This window comes from Sturnira hondurensis, unplaced genomic scaffold, assembly GCF_014824575.4.
Source record: "Sturnira hondurensis isolate 20B ecotype Veracruz unplaced genomic scaffold, ASM1482457v3 Scaffold0002597, whole genome shotgun sequence".
NCBI classification, from domain to species: Eukaryota; Metazoa; Chordata; class Mammalia; order Chiroptera; family Phyllostomidae; genus Sturnira; species Sturnira hondurensis.
Window position 1 is genome coordinate 417,234 of NW_028075228.1, and position 18,340 is coordinate 435,573.

The window sequence follows — 18,340 nt, forward strand, 5'->3', positions numbered from 1 at the left end:
AGGGCTAATTTTGGATTAAGGTCTAACGTCTGTGTGCCTAACACAAATCACGTGTTAGCTTCCTGCTGGAACCAAGACTATTTTCTCAACCTTGGTAGGGCTTTCTTCAGAGACAAACACAACCCTGGGATCACTGACGTTACCGAATTCCGTAACTTAAAGCCCCTCCCCTACCAGCCCATCTTCAAGTGCTGGCGCTAGGCCCCGCCTACGCATACGCCCGGCAGTCCTTTGGGGGCGGAGACCATGCCCTCCCTACCAGAGACTACATTTCCCACAGGCCTCTTGCACGTAGTTGTCTAAGGGCTTCCTTGCTGGTGTCTTCTGAAGAGGTGAGTTGGTCGTGGACATTGAGGAAATGGGCTCAGGGGCGGTGCGGGGGCATTGGGCCTTGGCATATTTGTGAACCGTGTTGCAGTCATTATGGAGTTTGTGACGGTAACGGGGCCCTGGGAGTCCTGATTCGTCCTGGTCCTCTGCCCTTCCGCTTCAGGACCGCACAGATCCAGTGGCTCAGAATGGCTCTGTGGTAAATGTATGAACTCCAGAGTGAAGGCGGCCTTCAAAAAAATGCAGTCCTGAGATCAACGCAGACTGCAGAACCATAGCTTAACCAGGGCTTCCTCCCAAGGTAAGTGCCTTGAACTCAGAGTTAGAGTCCAGTCCTGGTCTTTGCACTCTGGCCTTTCTGATACTAGGAAGTGTCGGCCTTACCCCAGACTCCCAGATTTCTGTAGGCTTAAATGTGTGGTGGATGTTGGGAGCAAATGTAGGAGCAGGGCTGTTAGCCAGCCTGGGCGGAGCTCCAAGAAAGGCTCAATGTCTCCAGATTCCCGTTTCCTTCCCCAAATCTGCTAATTTTTAGGAAAGGGGAGAGAAAAGAGGATATGTATCATATATATAATTTATATATAATCTATTGATATAAGTCAATAGATACATATTCATCTTGAGGTGAGTTTTGGTTTTCCCTTTGTTCCATGATATGTAATTTTTATTTTTTCCGACATGGTAATATTTGCTTTTGTGAGAAGGGAAAATCAAGTTGGACTCCAAAGAGAAAAACCATCCGTCATTAATCAGGCTGGGAGAGTAGAGACAGATAAAACCAGCTGCAAAATTAGGAAACATTGGAAAGGAGAAGGCACTAGGTGTTCTTTAGACTGGTGGTGTTACACCTGACCTTGGTCCAGCAACCTTGGTACTTGAGTTCTGGCTAAGAAAGAATTCAGAGCCAAGACTGGACTATAAGAGAAAGTTTATTTAGAAAGTCCCAGAGATAGAAGTAGTGAACTGTAGAAGAAATGGGCTCTGGAAACAAGTTACAGAGGCAAAAAAGGGGGGCCACTGGGGCTTAGGAGAAAGAGTCAAGGAAAACATGGCTGGGGGATAATGGGAAAGGCTCCAGGATGCTCCATAGAGTGAGCCAAGGGTCCTCTGTCTTGAGGACCCCCATCTGGAGGTCTTAGGGGAGGGTCCTCATAGAACATTTACCAGGTTTCCACAGGTGTCCTTTCAAGGTCATGGGCTCTACTGATTGGACAATGCCATTGTAGGGGTCATCAGTCAATATGTCAGTCATGGTGTTGCTTGTCTGGTTTTTTTGCTTGTTTGTTTGTTTTTTGCTTTTCTGGATCTGGAGCTGAAACATATCTGAGGCCTAGATGTATTTGATACAGGTCAGAGCCTCATTGTCCTGGGGGCTTAGTGCTTATGGGCTATTCTCTGGCCCCCTTGTGGGTTCCCCCCTAAGGGAGTCCAAGCTGCATGAATAGCAGCGTGCCAAGGAAGGAAAGGTCAGGAAAGGGTCCAAACCACATGACTGGTGATATGAAAGGAAAGGGGGTATAAACTGAAGACGAGCAATATTCTGGGGGATGAGAGGTTACCCTGTGGGCAAGGTCCTTGTTTTCCCAGTTTTGCCTATTGTTAGGTACCTGGGGCTTTTGCCATGGTGACCTTTTGTCCCTGGCTCATCATCCTTGCTCTGCTCATGTCTGTCTAACTGTCTGCCACCTACTCAAGTCTTGCAGCAACTGTAAAATGCCATAATGACTTTCTCTCTGAGAGATTACAGCTTTCTCTCCACTTTGCTATTTTTATTTTATTACTGGAGATACTCAATTGCTAAACTACTCTTGTTTTATCGTAGTGTTCAACCTCCAATTAATACCTGCTCCTACTCTCTTCTCAGAGATGGCAAACATTCCAGAAATATTCCCCTCTTCCTCAAAATCCTTCAGTTGGTATTCAGCCCTTTACCAGAGAGTCTCTCCCTCTCTCTCTCTCTCCTCCATCACGTTCCAATAGTTTCTGTGGAATTTCCTCACTCAATTCTGTGGAATGGAGTAAATAAGTCTGCCTATATAGGATTGTTCCATGTAGTCCAAGGGTGTCCAATCTTTTGGCCTCTCTAGGCCACACTGGAAAAAGAAGAGTTATCTTGGGCTATGCATTAAATACATGTGACATGTAATCACACACACAAAAATCTCATAACATTTTAAGTAAATTTATGATTTTGTGTTGGGCTGCATTCACAGCCATCTCTAAATTGTAGCGTTTAGCTGGTAAGGCTTTACACCTGAACTGTCTGGTGACCTGGATCTTTCCCCCTCCTCCTCAAGTAGATATTCACATGAACATTTGGCAATCATTTAATTTCTCCTGTGAGCTGCTGCTTTCTGGACCATTGAATGGTGTGCAAGCAAGGCTAACTGCAGAGGTTTACTGTGTAGGCTGTGATTTGTTGAGATTAGTTTAGTTGGACTCATACTAGGTGGCTTTGATCTTCCCCACTGCCCTAAGGTCCAAGCAGGAGATGTGATCAGTGACAGGGTCTTCTGCCTTTGAGGCTTTTAACAAGTGTTAATTTGGTTTGGTTTTTAATGGAGGTCTGTGTTAACAAGGAAGGGGGTATTAGTAGAAGAGAAGCAAAAACATTAGTAGAAATGTGAGAAGAGGTTTGAAGTTTTTGATACCATGAATTTGTTTCAGGCTATGTATTTATGTGGTTTAAAGCGAAGCAGTTTAGTAGAGTCTCAATAGTATGGGCTATGGAACTAAATTACCAGAGTTCTAATCCTAAACCTGTCACTTAGAAATGGGTGAATTTGGGGCGATGTATTTCATCTCTTGGTGTCACAGTTCCTTCATCTGGAAGAGAGGGATAATGATGGAGCCTACTATGTAGGGTTGCTATGAATAAATGAAGTAACGTGTAAAGTTCTCAGGTAATGCTTGAGACATATAAGTGCTCAGGAGATTAAGTTACCACTATTATGTTGTAATTTCATATTTTTTCTTCTCACCTAAACCCAAATCCAAAAATTGTGAGGATTTTGCCACTTTACTTTGTCTATTCACATACCCCACCTTTTGTAAACTCTTGTTAATCAGGAGGAGTTGCCTGTCAGCACAAAGCTTTGAAACTTAATAGTTAGCATTGTAAAGCAGGACTGAGAAGCTCATTTTTTTTTTTTTTTGAAAAAAAATTGTCTTTAGTATTATAGGAAGAGGAGTATATAGGATTCTTCATATATAGCTTCCCTTTATTAAATTTTTATTTGCTACTTTTAAGTGCTTTATATGTGTATTTAATCCACGTAACAACCCTTTGATACAGAACTATAATTATTACCATTTTACATAGGAAGAAAAGGCTGAAAAATTAAGTAGCACATCAAAGATCACACAGTTAATACCTGTCAGAGCTGATATTTATATCCTGGAAATCTGACAGCAAAGCCTGTATTAGTCATTACAACAGTATACCAAGTCTCATCATTATGTATACTTAAAAATTCTTCCTTCCAGCCCTGGCTGGCGTAGCTCAGTGGATTGAGCGCGGGCCTGCGAACTAGAGGATCGCGGTTCGATTCCCAGTCAGGGCACATGCCTGGGTTGCAGGCCGGTTCCCTGCAGGCCAACTCCCAGCAGGGGATGCATGAAAGGCAACCATACATTGATGTTTCTCTCCCTCTCTCCTTCCCCTCTAAAGATAAATAAATAAATAAAATTAAAAAAAAAAAAAAATTCTTCCTTCCTTAGTAATCCATCATGATGGAAGAGATATTAACCTGATGTTGAGCTAGTCCAGGTTATACTGAGGCCACAGAGTTTCTGTGGAGGGAAATGGATTTTATACAGTAAGATTTATACTGTAAATTTTTAATTTTAGTGATATTCTATGGCAAATTAGACTAGTAGGACAAGAAGATTCAGCACCTGTTGTAGGGCTTCGTAGGTATCTTAGCCTGAAGGATTGGGTCAGAAGCAAAATAAGCTCATTTGTTAGGAAGATGGGAAAGGAGGCAGCCATGAGACTGCAATCAGTGCTTAAAAAACATCAGTCTAGGTCTTCGTCCTTCTTTTTAGATAGTATTCCAACATACATGAGCAAATGAAACCATAGAGTTGGTTCATGAATTGGAAGCTGAAATTAAAAAGTCACTCAGGAAAAAATAGCTGTTTTTAGAGAATGCTAAGCTCTTTTCTTAGTTTAACAGAAGATAGGAAGAAAACCTTGAACTGGAAAAGTGGGGTTTTTTTTGAGTATTTGTATAGGTTAGCTCACACTATATTTAATATGGTGATGAGTATCACTGGCTGTGACTGTAAGTATTTTAAGTGGTACTTCTAGGCATATGTGTGATTTTTTTTCCATCGGAAGAGTTTAATGCCACATGTGTTTTTTTTTTAAACACAGCACCTTCACCCATTTCCTCAAACCTGTGCCAACATCATCACTTTTTAATATTTGCATGATTTTCAGTTGTTTAACCATTTCTCCAATTACATTCATTTCCACTTTTATTCATCATAAACCGTATCTGTCAGCATACTTCTGCAGGTATCTTGATGAACTCAGCGACTGTAAAAGACTTTTTTTGGTTGCTTTAACACACATCACCTTACTTAGTAGTGAAGTTTCATATCTTTTGGAAGGTTATTTCTATTCTATAGTTAATTAAACCTAAGCTCTTGCTTAGGTTTCTCTCAGTAGATTGGAAATCCTTTTCTTCAGAGGCAAAAATTAAAGTCGAGAGATGGCTTTTTAGTGAAAGAAATGTGGATTCAAAACAAAACTCTGGCATCTGAGAACTGAATTCGAACAAATTATTTGAGCCCTGAGCATCCGTTTCCGTTTGAATAGAGAGAAGAAGTACATTGCAGAACAGTGCTGAGGATCAGTGAGTAGTGTGTACAATCCCTTCATCAACCCAACGTTCTCAATGTCTGTTAGTTTTTGACTAACTGCCGTTGTCATCATGGCAAAGGATGTCAGGGTGTGAGAAGTCCTCTGACTGGGAAACAGAGTAGAGAGTTGCCCTGGCTGGGCAAAGGCAGCTTTACAGTGGCAGGAACTTCCAGGCTCACTCTGCGTGGTTTTTTAGTCTTTGTTTAGTAAGTTAAGGCAGAATCCTGGGGCTCGAAGGAGGTTCTCTTTGATTGATATGGTCCTTTTGTGGCCCCGAGAAGCTACGCTAGAGGGAGAAGGAACTGCGCAGGACACATCTGAATAATCTCATGTCGGGCCCACATTGCCAGATGGGGAACTAGTCAGAAATCACGCAGAAATTTCTGTTGTTCTACACCAAGTTCAGCATTGTTCACTGGGTTTCTTCAGGGTTTGGATTTCTTCCTGCTGTCTGAATTTTTCTCCAGTTTGTGTGGGTATAAGATCAGTGGTGTGGAATAGTTTGGAAGCAGGAGTGGCAGGGAAAAAAGCTCATGTTAATTAACATAAGTAATTTGGGGGGCTCTGAGACACATCTGGTTTCATGTCTTCTTTCTCTTTTTCTAGATTTGTCGTATCTGGACTTTGTAGTTCTCTGACAGGAATCTTGAGGACTGACCAGTTTGAAACCATGGCCCATGTAAGTTGATGTTTCTTTCTCTCTTTTTAGATATTTATATATTGTCAATTACAAGGTCATACATACATACTAATTTCTTACCCTGAAATTTCCTTTTTAACAGAACTCCATCCAAGAACCTGCACTAGTTTCTCTCCTTCCTGCGAATGTTGGGGACAAATAGTCCAGTATCCTCTTCATGTACTCCTTTTTCCCCCGCATTTATGTAGGCCATCTCCTATCTACCAAATCTGTCAAGAACAGATTTTGTACCCTCATAGGAGGGTACAAAAGCTTGATAAAAATTCAGGCATTTTGTGCACAATATTTGCCCTATTAACACTTTCCAGCTGAACAAACTTTTGATTGTAATACTTAAACTTCAGAGAAAGTATATTTCTCTGAGTACAATGATTTTTAGTCTAGTTTTATGTAGGAAAAACTTATATCCCCAACACACAATTTGACATTTTTAAAAAGTTTTTGAACTTTTTATTGATAGTGTATATAGAGAAAAATGCACAAGTTGTAAGTGTATAACTAAATGAACTTTTAAAAATTGAGTACTTTTATGCCTCCAGCCTTCAGGTCAAGAGAGAGAATATTTCTAGCACTTCAGGTCCCCCTTTTAGCTACTCCATACCTACCCAATCCAAATGTAACCTGTACCTTGATCTAAAATATTATAAATTAATTTTGCCTGTTTTTAAAACTTTATATATGTGAAATTGTATAGTTCAATGCAACATTTTTAAACAAAAAGCAATGTGCAGCAAGTCTCGTTTTATCCCAAATACAGTTGATGGACTATCAGAACCATCTGCAGATGTTTTGAAGTGCGCGCAAATATTATTAAAGGGGATGTGTATATCTGGTGCTGCTGATTAATAAAGAAGACATCAGAGCATCGTAATATGAATCATTCCTGCCATAACGTTCATGTGAGAAATGCATTTTAATAGTGTACTTCACATGTAGTGCTTGTTTTTGCCTAGTATAAAAGGAGTTCCTGAAAATTTGGAAGAATGGTCAGGAGAACTATGGAGAAAGAAAAAATCAAGTGAGAAAAATGAGTTCCATAAAAAGAGACAATGAAAATACTAAAGCCAAAGTACCCCTGCACTGACCACTTCTGTACTATATATAATTCTGTACTGAGAGGATATAGGAAAGTAGGGGAGGGGTTGAAATTGATGTGTAATGCAGTCTAATTATTTGATTGAAAGTGATGGGAAAAGAGGTACCTAGTCAATAATGTAGCGTTAAAATGGATTATTGGTATTAAACAGGAGATCTTAGTTTTAAACTCTCCTTGAAGATCTATGTTTTAATGATGGAGAATTTGATCCTATTTGACTGCTTTCGGGAAGACTCCAAACTTCTCCATAGACTTCAGTCTCCCCAGTACATGAAATGAGATTTACATTGGCTAGTCTCAGTCTCTGCATTTGTTGAGACCTTATGGTATGTGAGGCTTTTGTGATTGTACTGCCTTGATATCTTTATCAAGCCTCCAAAGTCCTAACCACGAATTCTGATCTCACAAGCTGTATCTGCCATCCAGCAGAAAAAACTCCCTGCCTGGCTAGTTCCCATATCAGCCCCATCAGCACCCCTCCTAGTCCTTAATGTGAGAGCTGTACTCCGCTGCCAATCTTCAGAATTATTCAAACAAGCTCCTCACATCTTTCTGCGGGAACCAAGGAACACCTCACCCTCTTTTTACTACCTCTTAATAGACTTTGTTTAGTCACTTTATTCCTGAATGTAACCCCTGTGTGGTCCTACATGACATTTGGTGTCCTCCTCCCCTGGGCTGTGAGTATGTGACTAAGAAACTACTGGCAATCCCATCTCTCTGATGTCAGGTATTCAGCCGTCTCCTGCCATCTAGGGCAAAGGTTTCCCCTCTTTTTTTTCAATGGATGAATAGGAGTGATCAGAACAGGACTGCACATAGAAAGCTCAAGGATCATTGTGCAGTTTTATGGGATGTGCTGGTCTAGAGCAGGGTTTCTCAACCTTGGAACTAGTCATATTCTGAGCCAGAGAATCTTTTATTTTAGGGAAGTGTCCTCTGCATTGTAGGATATCTAAAGTTATCCCTGTCCTCTACCAATTAGGTGCCTGTAACACTTACACCTCTTCCCCTAGCTTGTGAATCAAAATTTTATCCAGACGTGGCCAGGTATCTTCTGGGTAGTAAAATCACTCCTCATTGAAAACCATTGGTCCAGAGTGATGTCTTCACAATTCAGTATCCTATAACTCAGGAATGAGGAAAGGTGGTCAGTTAGGGGCAATGGATGATAAGGAATGAAAAGTTACCCAGTTGCATAAATAAGTATTAGATAATATAGACTGTGATATTTGAGGAAGACTTTTGAAATTGCGTTGAATTAAAACATCTAAACTGAAAAAAGACTGAATTTCATATATTTAAAATGTGGACTACCATGTACCAAAATTTTTAAAGTTTACTAAAAAATTGGTCCTAACAGGGAAAGTGATTATATACAGTTTGACTTATGATGAACTTGAGTCTGTGTTCTTAGAGATTTTCTAATATATTCAGGAGAAATTGTTATCAATACTTTTCATGATTATTCAGAGAAAAAGAAGGTAGAAGACCTCATATTTCTTTAGAATTTGTGGTGGAGATACAGCTTTCAGAAGGCTATGTGCACTGTTTTGTTTTATTGGGATTTTTGAGGGTTATTTTATTCATTTCCAGATATATGTGGTTAAAATTTAATCTTATCTATAGCCACAGGGTTATTCAAGAGATGTAGTACTCTGCTTGAGGGATACTAATTTTCTTTCTCCTATGCATGTCATAAGTTTTCAGCCCTACCATATTTGCTGCTATGTGGCTAGTTCTCTGCAGTGAAATCCTTGATATCATATCTTTCCATTTTAAAAAAGATTTTATTTATTTTCTCAAATAATACATGAGGGGTTTTTTGTTTTTGTTTTTGTTTTTTAGGATTCAGTGACATTCAGGGATGTAGCCATAGACTTCTCACAGGAAGAATGGGAATTTCTGGATGCAGCTCAGAGGGACTTATATAGGAATGTAATGTGGGAGAATTATAGCAACTTTATTTCACTAGGTAAGTTTATTTATTCCAAATTATATTGGTATTCTCTACTGTCAATTTCCAGACTTTGCTTTGAGAAACTAGATGAATTCTGTCTCTCTGTTCCAAAGGAATGGTGCAAGCTTTGTTAGGTTGGAAATAGGCCCTTCCATTTAGTACTTCATCACTCCCGTCATGCTGGGTTCTTCAGATTTTCTTCAGGTTTTGTACTTTCCTTGTTTCTTTAATATCCAAGGGGATGTATTTGGATTCTGAATTGCTAGAAACCAGATTTCACATTGTATTTGAGCTCAAAAATAATATAGATGCTTCACACTCATTTTTTTTAAAGATTTTATTTATTTTTAGAGAGTGGGGAGGGAGGGAGAAAGAGAGGTAGAAACATTGATGTGCAAGAGAAACATCAACTGTGCTACCGCTTGCATGCCCCCAGCTGGGGACCTGGCTGGCAACCCAGGTATGTGCCCAGACCGGGAATCAAACCAAAGGTCTTTTGATTCACAGGCCGATGCTCAGTCCACTGAGCCACCTAGCCAGGGCTAATACTCATTTCTAATCCACCTGTAAGGAGAATTCCTAGAGAAGGGGGTTCTGAATCGCTCTAAAAATCAGAGCCTATTGAACTTTTATAATATGAAATGGATCCACAAAATTCATTTAATGGTCAGTTAAATATTTGCATGCATTCTGTTTCTTATAACAGACACTTAATTCTACCTACTTTATAGTTGAAAGTTAAAAATGTAAGGGCTTTTCCTTGTAACAGTGAATGAGTATTCTAAGAAGGTTATAAGAATGTCATAGCAAGCCTCTTATTCTCCTCTTAGCAAAATTGTGTTAATAAAAGTTAATACTTAGTACACATATATTATATGATATGCAGATATGTAACTATTCTAAGCATTATATATCATTAGTTCTCCCAACTCTATGAGGAATATACTATTTTTATCCTCATTTCTGATGATAAAACTTAGGCATGAAGGAAACACAGCAACAAAAGTAGTATGTGAACCCAGGCAGTCTGAATCCAGATTTTGTTCCTGAACCATTACTCAAGACTGCCACTCAACAGAGCTTGTGTCAGTTTCAACCATGTTAGGCCTGTTCTTAATGGTCTGGTGTCTATTCTTGTAGTTCTGAGGTTATCTCAATGTCTTCTTCAACTTCTTGCATTTCTTTGCTCTTAGACTTGATAAAATACCATTTTGGCCTAGAGTTAATTATAAATTGAACCAAATCTGAATCTAAGGGCATTTGGGCTCATAATTTCATGTTATATTTTTCTATTAAGCAGGACTCTTCATTTCTAAACTAGATGTGATTACATTATTGGATGAAGGAAAGGAGCCAGGAAGGATTGTGAGGGAAAGGACGAGAAGATACTACCTTGGTGAGTGAGGCTTAGCAGGCATAGGAAAGTCATCACTTAAGGTAATAGCCAAGCAGGTTAGGCCAAAGGCACAACCTTTCCTTGTTTTTGTGGATTTCTCCATTGCTTGTGGAGGAAAAGCCTGAGTCCTAGAAAACAAATTAAAATCTTTTAAATCTAGACTAACAAATAAACTTTGTTACACCTCTCTTTTTCTTGTCTCTCATTTCTCTCCCATTTCAGAGAACTATGCTTAGTAGAAGAAAAAATAATAAATTTAAAAGCTGAAATCAACAAAATAAAAAAAGACGTAGAGAAAATTAGTAAAACCAAAGTTAATTTCTTGAAAAGATCAGCAAAGTTGTTAAACAGTAAGCATGACTAATCAAGAGGAAAAGACAACATAAATTACTGTCAGGAATGACAGAGAGGTTTTCAGTTCAAATCCTGTTGCCATTAAAAGACTAATAAAAGAATACCATGAATAACTTTCTGCTAGTGAATTTGACAGATTTAAGTGAAATTGAAAAATTCCTTGAAAAGTAAAACTTACTAGAACTAACACATAATTTAAAATAAACATATAGACAATCTTTATATTTGTTAAAGTAATTGAATTAATTTTATTGCTACATATTCCTTTGTGGAAATATTTCCACAAAGAAAATGTCAGGCCCTGACAGTTTCACTGGTGAATTCTATTAAATATTTAAGAAATTAAAGCAGTATTACACACATTTCTGTAGAAAAGGAAAGAGCAACTTCCAACTCATTTTATGAGACTACATAACTCTTGTATAAAGCTTTTACCAAAACCCCCAAATCACAAGCCCATACTGTTTATGAACATAGATATAAAAATTTTAACAAAATATTACCAAATCAGATTCAGGTAATGGCTATTACCTGAAGTAATGACTTTCCCATGCCTACTAAGCCTCACTCACCAAGGTAGTGTCTTCTTGTCCTTTCCCTCACAATCCTTCCTGGCTCCTTTCCTTCATCCAATAATGTAATCACATCTAGTTTAGAAATGAAGAGTCCTGCTTAATAGAAAAATATGACATGAAATTATGAGCCCAAATGTCCTTCTATTCAGATTTGGTTCAATTTATAATTAACTCTAGGCCAAAATGGTATTTTATCAAGTCTAAGTCATAAAAATAATGGTCTAGTAGGGTTTATCCCAGAAATGCAAGCTTGATTTAATATTAAAATTTTAATCAGTATAATTCTGTCTTCCTCTTATAAGACCACCAGTTATATCTGATTAGTAGTTTATTCTTATGACTTTATTTAACCTAAATTACAATGTAAAAGCACTGTCTTCAACTACAGTTACATTGGGGATCAGGGTTTCACTGTGTGAATTTGGGGGGAGGACACAATTCAGTCCATAGCAATATCTCTATATGATTTAATTTCTTTACAACTTCTATTTTGATTATTTGATTTATATCTTTTATTTCCTAAAAATACAGTTATTATTCATTCACCAAATACTTGAGTGCTCTGTACCATAGACACTAGTGGAACATTTGTGAACAGGAGTGATAGGTCCCAGGAGTCATGTTGCTTACATTTTAATAGGAATAAGGACATTACGTAAACTAGTAAATGAATAAATATTGTTAGGTAGTGACAGTACTATTAATAAAAGTGAGAATATAATAATATAATATTTTATATTATAACTATTAACTATTAAATAGTTAATATATGTCAACATAACTATGTCAACAACCCACAATTGAAAAAAAGACTCAAAAACAGAACATTATATTATCCCCATTATGCAATAAAGATATTGAGTATCATCAAAAAAAAAAGTGAGAAGACAAGGGAATAGAAAATGGCTTTTTGAGCAGGTGATGTAAGAGTGGTGACATGAAAAAAGAGGTCAGGCCATGGGAATATCTAGATCAAGAGCAGTCCTGATAGAGAGAACACCAAATGCCAAGGCCTTGGATTGGGTGACAGAAGCCCTGTATGTCTGAGGAACAGCAGGAAGGCCAGGGTGATGAGGATGATTATTCAAAAGGTAAGTGAAAAGTAGAAGAACAAGATGAATTCAGAAAGTCAGGCAAGGGCTATAACATGTAAAGGTGTATATATTATAGGGGAAGGCATGAGACTTTTAAGTGGGATAGAAATCAGTTGGAAATTTTTAAGAAGAGGAATCACATGAGTTGATGTGTCTTATAATTATTACATTGGAAAATAGATTGAGTAGGGGCAAGATGGGCAGTAAGAAGACCAATTAGTAGCCTATTTCCTTTGTCACAATAGAAGATGATAGTAGTTTTGATTAGAATGATAGTGTTACAGAAACCCCCACCCCTCCAAACTAGATTCTATTCCTATGGTTTCTTTTTGCCTGCCACCAGTAAAAACTGTGCCTCTCAATGTCAGAGTTTGGTAAAAAGGAAAGGAACTATTTATTCAAAAGTTGTACAGGTTCAGAATAGTGGCAGGATGTCACCATTAAATCCCAAAGTGCCTTTAAAACACCAACAAATACCCACACAATCTTGCCTCCCTTTGCCAAACCAGGCCAATCAGAGGTACTGTATTGCAGGAAAAGAAAATAGAAGTCCATAGCGTGGCTAGGCTCCCCTTCTTAATATAAAACCGTGTGGCACTTCCTCATGGTGGGCCAGTGGGAGTCCGTCTGCATTCTTTCCAATTGTGTGGCCAAGGCCCTGCACTGCTGCTGCCTGGTCAAAAGGCTTCTCCTTCTCCAGCTGCATGGTTAAGAGTGAGCCCCCTCTCCACTCCAAAAACCATAGTTCAACCGCATGGGTTTAAATCCTGGCACAGATTTTCCTCTGTAACCTCATTTCCAACTCCTCCCACCCTGGGTTACACCTGCCAGTAGTCAGATTTCTTCTGCCTTTCTCAGCTGCCATTGTTAGTCCAGCCCTGTGTGGTTCCTCCAAGCTCCATCTCTCTGGTTCTGAGCAGGCACAGCTTTTAACGTTACTAAAACACTGGCCACGTTCTTCAGATATGCAAAGTAGCTCCTATTGGCCATCTCTGTGTCCTCTTTGGAGAAATGTCTGTTCAGGCCCTCTGCCCATTTTTCAATTGGATTATTTGGGGTTTTTTGGTGTTGAGTCGTATTGCTTCTTTATAAATTTTGGATATTAATCCATTGTCAGATGTATCACTGATAAATTTGTTCTTCCTTTCAGTGGGTTGTTGGTTTATTTGTTTTTAAACATGGAATGGCTCTACATTTATTTTTATTTTTAATTATATTTTATTGTGTATGCTATTACAGTTGCCCCAAATTTCCCCCATTTGTTCCCCATTACCCAGCCACCACCACTCCATCAGGCAATCCCCACACCATTGTCTGTTTCCATGTATCCTGTATATATGTTTTTTGGCTGCTCTATTCCCTGTACTTTACATCCCCATGACTATTCCGTATCTACCAATTTGTAACTGTGAATTCTTAAACCCTTCACCTTTTTCTTTTTCTTTTTTAAATATACTTTATTGATTATGCTATTATAGTTGTCCCATATTTTTCCTCTCTTTTATTTCCCTCTGCCCTGTAACCCCATCCTACCATGATTCTGCCACCTTAGGTCATGTCCATGTGTCCTACATACAAGTTTTGTGGCTTCTCCATTTCCCATACTATTCTTAACCTCCCCCTGTCTGTTTTGTACCTACCATTTATGCTTCTTATTCCCTGTACCTATTCCCCCATTATGCTCCCTCCCCGTCCCTGCCAATAATCCTCCATGTGATCACTGTTTCTGTGAATCTGTTCCTGTTCTAGTTGTTTGCTTAGTTCATTGAAAAAAAATTTTTTAGGTGCAGTTGTTGATAGTTGTGAGTTTGTTGTCATTTTACTGTTCGTATTTTTTATATTCTTCTTTTTCTTAGTAACTCCCTTTCACATTCCAAATAAGGGCTTGGTGATGATGAACTGCTTTTATTTGACCTTATCTGAGAAGCACTTTATCTGCCCTTCCATTCTAAATGAAAGCTTTGCTGGATAAAGCAATCTTGGATGTAGGCCTTTGGATTTCATGACTTGGAATACTTCTTCCCAGACCCTTCTTGCCTGTAAGGTCTCTTTTGAGAAAGCAGCTGAAAGTCTGATGGGCACTTCTTTGTAGGTGACTGTCCCCTTATCTCTTGCTGCTTCTAGGATTCTCTCCTTCATTTTAATCTTGGCTAATGTAATTCTGATGTGCCTTGGTGTGTTCCTTCTTGGGTCCAACTTCTTTGGGACTCTCTGAGCTTCCTGGATTTCCTGGAAGTCTATTTCCTTTGCCAGACTGGGGAAGTTCTCCTTTATTATTTGTTCAAATAAGTTTTCCACTCGTGGCTGTTTCTTTCCCCCTTCTGGTACCCCTATAATCCGGATGTTGGAACGTTTAAAGATGTCCTGGAGGTTCCTAAGCCTCTCCTCATTTTTTTGAATTCTCATTTCTTCATTCCTTTCTGGTGGGATGTTTTGTTCTTCCTTCTGGTCCATTCCATTGATTTGAGTCCCAGTTTCCTTTCCATCACTATTGGTTTCCTGTGCATTTCCCTTCATTTCAATTAGTTTAGCCTTCATTTGCTCCTCTAATTTGTGACTAAAATCAACCAGTTCTGTGAGCATCCTGATCACTAGTGTTTTGAACTCTGCATCTGATAGGTTAGCCATCTCTTGGTCACTTAGAATTATTGGCTCTGGGGCTTTGAATTCTTCTTGAGCCATAATGTTTTGGTCTTTTCATGTCTGGTCTGTATGATGGATGGAGCCTTAAGTGTTCACCAGGGTGGGGCGACCCAGTTGCTGTGTTGTGATGCTCTATGTGGGTGCGGGGTCAGAGAGGGGCAATGGTGTTTTTTTCTGCTCACTCTCAGATTTCGTTCTTTTCTGCTGCTTCCCACAAGCAAACCGGGATCCCCTGGTGCTGGCTCCCAGGTGTGTGAGCCTCTGCACCCTCCAGGACCCTGTGGATCTCTCCAACAAACTCTCTGTGAGCCTGGGAGCTTTTCCCAGCACCTCGACCCCCAAAGTTTTTCCAGTTGGTGCTTTTAGACTTTAATTCCCGTCTCTGGGACTGTAGCCTGTGTGGTCTGTCCCACTGCTTACTCCTTCTCCTGGTTTATCTGCTCTCGAATGTGTGACTGCAGTCAGACAGCCACCTTGTTCGCTCACTGGGTCCACCTGTTGCCACCCCATGCCTGAGATCTGCCAACCGCGCCACCTGCACGCCTGGGTGGGTCCAGCCGCTTTTTCCTGCCCGACTCTGCGCCACCAGCCACTGACTCCGCCCCTCTTACTGGTCTGGCTGAACGGTTCATTGTTGTTGGACTTCCATACAGTTCAATTTTCTGTGTTTTGGTTGCATTTTTGTTACTGAAACTTTGTTGTTTTTCAACCTGGTTGTGCAAGGATGCACAGGGTTTCCACCTACACTTCCATCTTGGCCAGAAGTCTAAATGTCCATTCAGCTTTTCTATGTCTTTTGATTGGAGCATTTAATCCATTTACGTTTAAGGTTGTTATGGATAAGAACTTATTCATTGCCATTTTTGTACCTGTGTTCCTCTCTCTCTCTTTCTCTCCCTTTCCTTTCCTTTCTTTTTTTTTTTTCAATTTTTTAATTTAATTATTTTTCAAGTATAGTTTTCTGTCTATTACTCCCATCCCATCCCACCCCCCATCCTCCCCCCTCCCTCCCATTTCCACCCTTCTCAGTTGTTGTCCATGTATCCTTTATATAGGTTCCTCTAAATCCCTCCCTTATTTCCCCTGAAATTCCCTCCCCTCTCCCCTCTGGTCACTGTCAGCCTGTTCTCTATTTCAGTGTCTTTGGTTATATTTTGCTTGCTTGTTTGCTTTGTTGTTTTTTCCTTTTCTTAAAGCAGTCCTTTGAGCATCTCTTGCAGAGCTCGTTTTTTGGAGATGTATACCATTAGACTTCTTTTGTGTGGGAAGCTCCTTGTTTTGCCTTCTATCTCGATTGAGAGCATTGCTGGGTAAAGTGGCCTTGGTTGCAGGCCTCTGGTTTTCACTACTTGGAATATTTTTTGCCATTCTCTTCTGGTTTGGAGCATTTCCTTTTTGAGAAGTCAACTGCTAACCTTATCAAGGCTCCCTTGTATGTTACTTTCTGTTTCTCCCTTGCTGCCTTTATGATTCTGTCTTTGTCTTGGAATTTTGCCATTTTAATTATGATGTGTCTTCAAGTGGGCCTCTTTGGGTTCCTCTTGATTGGGACTCTCTTGTGTTTTCTGGATTTGTCTGACTTTTTCTCTCCTCAAATTAGGAAGTTACCATCATTACCTTTTCAAACAGGTTTTCTGGTCCTTGCTCTTCTTCTTCTCCTTCTGGTATCCCTATTATATGGAAATTACTAGGTTTCCGATTGTCCTCCATTTCCCTTAATCTCTCTGCATTCTTTCTGAGTCTGTGTTCCTTTTCTTCCTCTTTCTGGGTGTTTTTTTCTACCTTGTCCTCCAGCTCACTGATCCAATCTTCTGCTTCATCGAGCCTGCTTTTGATTCCTTCTACTGTGTTTTTCAGTTCAGAAGTGGTATTCTTCATTTCCTCCTGGCCCTTGTTGATAGCTTGTTTCTATTTCCTTTTTCATGTTGATATAGTTTGCAGTGAGTTCATTGTAGTTTTTCTGTAGTTTCTCGTAGCTCATTGTGAGCTTACTGAACTTCCTGATAACCAGTGCTTTCAACTCAATATCTCATAGTTGAGTTGTCTCTATTTCATTTAGCATTCTTTCTGAGGCTTCCTCCTTTCCTTTCATTTGGGGATTGTTTCTTTGTCTTCCCATCGCCTATGAGACTCTTCTTGTTAGCACCAGCTTCTTAAATTGATTTGTACTGGCTCCCTGGGTTTATGGTGTGAAATTCTGTGGTAGAATACCTGTGACATTCGGTGGTGTCATCTCCTTGATCTCCTGAGCTCACTGGTCTTGGGCTGTCATTTATGTTGGTTCATGTTTTTCTTTGGGTTTTGATTGTTGTTGGGTCTTTCTTTGGTGGGTCCTTCTCACCAGCTGGCTAACTGATGGTCACTCTGTCACCACCTCTTGTATTTTGTTGTGGTGGTGTGGGCAGGTTTTGTTGAACCTGGTTCTTCCGTGTGTATATGGTTTTGAGGCTTCTCTCTCACTTTTGTTCAGTTGTTTGTTCTGGATAATTTCTCCACTATTTAGTTGTATTTCCAGATAGGTCCTGGATCGAAGCAGTGTGGTTTCCACTCCCTCCTTCACCTTCTTCTGTTGTTACCTGTTGGTGGTTCCTTTGTTAGTGAGTTTCCTCTTCCAGCAGGTATCCTTGTGTTCAAAGCTTCTACCTACTGTTTTCTGTGGTCAGTTGGAGGTGGAAGGCAAAAAGGTTTAAGACTGCATGAGTGTAATCTATGATATTTACAGTAGCAGCTGGTTGAGAAGAGCTAGGATATCCTTAGGATATATAGTGTTAACTGAGATATTCCACACAACTAGCCACTTTTTAGAAAGGGTGGAAAGAAGATAACGCTCCGGTTGGGGAGGGAAGGGTTGTGAGTTGGATCTAGAAAGCAGTTAGCTTGTGAGGGGTCAGATTCTGAGGTAAGGTGAGAGTTAAGGATAGAAAATACGTGTAGTGTGTGAGAGAATAGAGTTAACCACAACAGTAATAGAGTTCAGGAAATGGTGAAGTGAGCTAAGATCTGGGAGGGGTGTTGTGAAGTAGTTACAATTATAAGGAACAGCTATTATTTACAATAATAAGGAGCAATAAATAATATTATTATTTACAATAATAATGGAGCAACCATCACATGACAGAATCTGTGTGACTTGGATGACAAGAATAGGAAGTATAGGACCTTGAGTAGTGTGCAAATGGAACACAAGTGAAGTGAAAGGCAGTGAATTAACAATATACTATGAAAAAGAAAACAAAGGAAACCAGTCAAACATTATAATTTGACCAGTCAGGCAAAGAAGACTAAACAGAAAGAAGAGGAATACAAAAATACTAATAAAATA

General features: G+C 39.5%; 1 protein-coding gene across 3 annotated transcripts in view; it reads left to right on the forward strand.

The window, feature by feature from the left end:
• The first annotated feature begins 269 nt into the window (after positions 1–269).
• Positions 270–18,340, forward strand: part of LOC118982944 (zinc finger protein 14 homolog) — a 28,598-nt gene continuing 10,527 nt past the window's right edge. Inside the window, exons 1-4 of one of the 3 annotated variants that reach the window (XM_037040119.1) lie at positions 270–332; positions 494–631; positions 5,807–5,879; positions 8,845–8,971. In XM_037040119.1, coding sequence (XP_036896014.1) covers positions 5,871–5,879; positions 8,845–8,971 — 136 coding nt within the window. In that variant the 5' untranslated portion in view covers positions 270–332; positions 494–631; positions 5,807–5,870. Of the gene's footprint in view, positions 632–5,806; positions 5,880–8,844; positions 8,972–12,058; positions 12,373–18,340 lie in introns of those variants that run through there. The other 2 variants (XM_037040118.1, XM_037040120.1) reach the window with 2 other exon arrangements.